The 6,000-nt window shown below is 44.5% G+C and overlaps 1 protein-coding gene across 1 annotated transcript in view; it reads left to right on the top strand.

Moving 5' to 3' along the window:
* The window catches only part of LOC109353953, a 3,340-nt gene extending 3,093 nt beyond the window's left edge, over positions 1-247 (top strand). Inside the window, exon 4 of the mRNA XM_019596306.1 lies at positions 4-247. Coding sequence (XP_019451851.1) covers positions 4-247 — 244 coding nt within the window. The remainder of the gene's footprint in view (positions 1-3) is intronic.

The following is a 6,000-nucleotide window of genomic DNA, read 5'->3' as shown; positions in this document are numbered from 1 at the left end:
AAGCGTGAAAAAGAAGACTGCGGCGAAGTTCAACTCTTCAATCGTTCCTCGCCAATTTTCCGAAGGAACCCTGGTACTCAGAAGAGCAGACATAGGACGGGCAAAAGGCAAGTTGGGACCCAATTGGGAAGGACCTTACCGAGTCATCAGCAAGATCGGCAAAGGAGCTTACAAGCTTCAAGACTTGGCAAGAAAAGACATCCCCAGAACTTGGAACGCCGCCAACCGCTGGAGATTTTATGCTTAGACGACAACCCCGTGCGCGAGTGGTCGCTTTTCTTTTGTAATCTTTTCCACTTATATGATGAATCATTTCCTACAATCTCTATAATTTCTACTTACACCCAAAGGGTCGGTCTTCGCCCCCGTTGCCTGGTGCCGACTATGATCTTCTACTTACACCCAAAGGGCTGGTCTTTGCCCCCTTTGCCTGGTGCCAACTATGATCTTCTATTACACCCAAAGGGCCGGTCTTCGCCCCCTTTGCCTGGTGCCAACTATGATTTCTCCCTACACCCAAAGGGCCGGTCTTCGCCCCCTTTGCTTGGGGCCAACTGATTTCAGCCTACACCCAAAGGGCCGGTCTTCGTCCCCTTTGCCTGGTGTCAACCATGGTTTTTTACCTACATCCAAGAGGCCGATCTTCGCCCCCCTTCTTTTTTCCCAACACCAACTAGGGTTTTCACCCCCGCCCAAGGGGCCGGCCCTCGCGCACTTAAATAGCTTTTCTCTAGTTCCTGAGACAAATCCGCATTTGCCTGGCTAAAGGCGGGCAAATTCAGAGCGAAATCTATCATATTCAAATCATCCAGAAAATGCCACACAATTGATTGTACAACATCACACAAAAATATTAAAGGAGAAAATAGCAAAATTCTTCATTTAGATGAAAATTAGTTACAAGGCGATCAGAAAGAAAAAGAAAAAATTACAGGAAACTTAAACACTGAGTTACAAAGCCCCCCCACCCTGGCCAGGAAAAGATATCAGTGTCGGCTCACCATCATTGCCCCCCATTAGCAGGCGCCCGTCTTCAACATAGGCTCCCAGCTGCATCCAAGACCAGTCTTTGTCTGGATGCGCCAAGGCGAGTTGAGATTGAGCACTCACCCAAGCATCCGCCACGGCCTGCTCCAGTTGCTCCTTCTCTTCCTCCAGTATCCGCACCCGAGCCTCCCGAGACGCTTTCTCTTCACTTAATGCCTGCACCTGCCCAAGAAGTGCAGCACTTTCTCGCTCGGCGGCCACAGCGCGGGTTTTCCAGGCCACAGACTCCCTTTCTCGCCGGCGAAGCGCTTCCTCTTTAGCACGAACATCCCCTTCTGATTCCATCACTTGGGCAGTCAATTTTAACTTGTCACGTTCCAAAAACCCCACGCGAGCGGATAGATCCGCCACCTGGGCCTTGACGACCTCGCCCAACCTGATCAGCTCCGCCTTCTCAGCAGCATGGGCATCAGCCATTCTTTGCTTCTCCGACTCATGCGCAGCCCGGAGTTTCGACATCGTCAAGTCCGCCACCCGCGCCTCCAAAACCCCGTCCACCTCCAGATACTTCTGGATAGAAGCAATAAAAACGGCACTTCCTTTCACGTTCTGCAACAGGACGGACAGAGGTACCTTGTCGAAAGTCTCCTTGGCATTGGCGTTATGGAGCGCCTGTTCAATAACCCGAGGGACGCTAACAGGGGAAATACGATCCTGACCCCTCCTAACCCCCTTCTTTCTGGTCGAATCAGATGAATGACCAACATCTTCTCCAGCTGGCTGCCCAGAAGGTGGGGGCACCGAAGTACCGGCTTCATCCCCAATTGATGCGGGCGGAGGGAGTCCGGCAGTTTCGGCATGAGGAGCTACTTCAGTTGACACGGCAGTTGGCGTTTCAGGAGCCTCGTGGACCAACTCTTGTTCCACCACATTCTGGAGTGGCCCCCCACTCTCTGAAGAAGGCGGCGTATCTGCCTGGCGGGAAGACCCCTCAGTAGGACAGAAACTGGGAGATGACGTCCTTTGACGCTTGGAAGAAGCAGCATCCTTTTTAGCCAAGGCAGCGGCAGCGGTCCTTTTCAGGAGAAGACTCTTCCTCAGCTTCTCACTCATCTTGGTCTTTAGTGCGAATGCACAGAGAGGAAGAAAAATATCAGTAAACAAGATAAACAAATATAGACAAACAAATTGTAAAAGGTAAACCCGGTCCACCCACCGACAAGGTCCACTAAGACACCGCCCCCATCACGGATTGCCGAGCAAGGAAGAATTCCCCCCTCGTCAATCCAGTAGGATATGAGTTCAGCAGCCTTTGCCTCCTCCGGAGTTAAGTCCCCAATCTCCACCAAAAAGCCTTTGGAAGGGATGAATTTCCCCCTTCCAAGAAAAAGGAAACCGCGGCTCGCCCGACTTGCTGAGACACCAATCGTTCCACGCCCACCGAACACTAACCTTGAAGTACCCGCCTTTCCATTTCTTCTCGTTTGAAGAAAACGGCGTCAGCAACCCCCGTTTTGGCCGAGAAATCAGACTCGTCCAACCATGGCGTCCTTCCTTCTCTTCATCAGAATTGGTGCGATGTCCGACCCGGAACATCCAGAAGAACAGCTTCAGAGTACAAGGAAAGCCCGCCGCTCGACACATGATCTCGAACGCCCTAATAAACCCCCACGAGTTTGGGGTCAGTTGGCTCGGTGCGAGCTGCAAGTGCGCCAAAATTTGAATATCCCACTCCTCCAGTGGGAGACGAAGCCCCAGGCGCCGGACATACGCCTCATACATGAAAAAGGTATACTTATCTTTCATCTCCTCGATAAAGTCGTAGCAGACCCTCTCCACCGACCTAGGAGCAACGGCCTCGAAACCATGGAACGACTCTTTGGCCACAGGCAGGCTAAGAGAGCTCCCATAAGGGAATGTACTAGGCGTCCCAAGTACTTCCCTGTCCACCCACCAATAACGGGAGTCCGCCCCGGTCAATTCCGCTGGAACAGACAGTTGCGGAGCCTTTGATTTATAAGTCCTCATCGTCATGAACCTGCCATCACAAGAGTCATCAGATTCAGACTCAGACTCAGAATCAGAACTGCTAAGCCCATACTTAGCACGCAATGAGGCCAGATAGTCATCGGCTCCCCTCCAATAAAACCCTGCACCTCTACCTCTGGGGGAGGGGGGAGGGACAACACTCAACAGTTCAAGAACCTCCACCAACGCATAAGATGAATGTGGCAATTTTTGGAAACACGGTGGAGGTCCAGGAAGGATCTCCACATCGGAATCAGACTCATAATCACAAATAAAAACCATGAAGAACAGAAGGTTACCTGGGTTTTTGAAGAAGTTGGAAGAATCCAAAAGGAGATCACACGAGAAGCAAGAAATGGCAGAGTGAATTCAAGGGTTTTTGAAAATGCGTAAAAATGGAAACATCACGAAAACCTCTATTTATGGAAGAACCTGGACCATGGGCCAAATCACCAGGCCCATCCATGTCCTTATCAGAACCATGGAAAAGCACTCGAGTGCAATCCAATGGAAACCCGAGAAATAAGGGAAATTCGGCAAAATCCAAAAATCGTGACACGTGCTAGCAGTTAAGTTACCAGCGGTCAATCCCAAGACATAATAAAGTTCGGCGGATATTAAAGGTCACAGAAGATAAATGATGAAACGTCCACTCTGGCCAGTACACTGCCCAAGGCCATTAATACCTACCACGTGGTGCAAGGAACTAAGGAAATATGTCATAAGTCCCAGAAAGACGCCAAGCTATTCAAGATAAATCCATACGCCCAACAGAGTAATCAGCCGTAGCAGGCATCGCCCGACGCCCTGGTCAATTCAATTGACAGCCTTTCAACCTCAGGGCGCCAAACCTCATGTGGACAGTCTGCCCTAGAGAAGGTACCGTCCTCAAATAAAGCTCGCCTAACGGAGCCACCAACTGGGACGCCAAAGCAGACCCCTCACCCAAATCAAAGGAGGCTCGTATCAAGTCTCCCAGCATACTCACCCAGCATCCTGGCAGACTGGGGGCAACTGTTCCTACCCGACGAACTGAAGGGTCCCAAGCATGGTCGCTGGGGTGGGCCCACTCACTGGGACCACCAGAGTTGACCCAAGGGAAAGCATTGCTTTCCGTACTCCATCAACCTACCTTCCAGCATAACAGACAAATTACAAAACGGGCACCCAACCAACCAAAATAGGGATCTCCACCAACAGGAAGTATCTTAATCTCTTCACTCTCATATATTACTCATTCTATTGCTATTCTCTCACTAGTTCATACACTGACTTGATCGTCGGAGAACATTTTCAGGTACCTCCACCGGCGGGTCCAACTCTCTTGCTTCCTCCCATCGCCTTGATGACAACCTTCCACCCCTTCATCAACATCTGATCCATCATAGTCCGTATCTTTGTGTTCTAGTAAAGAACAATCTTATTTAGATTTTTTATGTTATTGTGCTTAGTAGAATTAGGACTAATGAAATGCTACATTTTTGGATAAAACTCTTTCAATGGATAAGCATCTTTAATCTTTATAATGCTTATTTAGTTCACTTATGTTTTTTGGTCATTTTTTTCAAAGGGATATTTTGAAAATCAAAGTTGTATCAACTCTGTTGTGAAAGTTCAATTCACATATGAGGAGTAAATATCATCTATAATACTGAAGAAATAAATATTTTAAAAAATAAAAAATAAAAATATTTAATAACATATTTATCCTTTTAAATGTAATGAAGCAATAATTATCTTACTTTAATTAAAAATTAATCATCATAACTCCATCTGTAACGTCATTTCTACTTTCCCAATTCTATTGAAGTGATGCCACATAATCATATATCCTTCATATTTGCCCCATCATATATTTCCTTTTTGAAGCTTGCCTAGTTAAAATGCAACCTAATAGTATGTTGGAAAGTATATTCTATTTTCCGTGTTTGCACCATCCTGATCAAATTGCTATGGTAAATTACGTAGACAAATTCAACACATAGTATAAGATCTTGAAGATGATTATATTGAAAGTATATTATATATTTTTGAAGATGCATATGTAAGTTAAATATTTTCATCATTGAATCAATGCATATGTAGCCAAATCAGTTTACAATTATTTGAGCAATATAATTTCTGCCCGGCCTTGATCAAATTTTGAACAGGTGATACTTAGTGACCTTAGAGTACAACTAAAAAAATAAGGTTCATTGCATGAGACTTTAATAAGATTTGAAAAGAATAGTTACACGAACATAGGCATGGGTTGCTACACCCCATGAGATATTTTAGATAGATTTTTTTTATCACTATATTTATTAATAGATGTTCATAAAAAACTAGAGTTTCAACCACACAATATTCTGCAAGATATACAGAATGTTCATTCAAGTGTTGAACTTTCTAATAGAAAATAACATGCTTATCAAAATACTATGCCAAAAGCATGAAATTCTTGGTAAGAATGCGTTATGTTGAATCATGTGACATAGCTATAATATTTAACTATTACTACAAAAGAATGTTGGCAAAACTATTGAAAGCTATGATAAAATAAACAAACTGTTGTGTAATGAAGTCACATAATCACCATAAAACATTAGACTATGAATAGACTTTTAGTAACATGGAAGAAAAAGATTATTTGAAACAATATATTATTTAATTTTACTAATATCATATTTAATTGCTGAATCACCATTAAATTATACTACTATGGACCAGTACAATACTAATAACACTGCTGCTAAGTCATAAACATCATTTACAAGTTGATTTTTGAATTTTTTTAATGGAAAATGAAAGATTTAGAAATCCTCTTGCAAATATATTTAATGTTTCTCATGCCTTTATTTTTCCTTTTATTACCTTCCAAAAAAGTGTTTTGGGAAACAACCCAAACTGTTAAAAGATGTTTCAAAATGTTAGTTATATTGTTATCTGGGAACTTGCTTGCCATCACCAAATTAATGGCCTAATAGCTAACCCCTTTCTCCCCTC

Source organism: Lupinus angustifolius, chromosome LG08 (genome assembly GCF_001865875.1).
Source record: "Lupinus angustifolius cultivar Tanjil chromosome LG08, LupAngTanjil_v1.0, whole genome shotgun sequence".
Classification (NCBI taxonomy): domain Eukaryota; kingdom Viridiplantae; phylum Streptophyta; class Magnoliopsida; order Fabales; family Fabaceae; genus Lupinus; species Lupinus angustifolius.
This window is presented reverse-complemented; position numbering and strand designations above follow the sequence as displayed.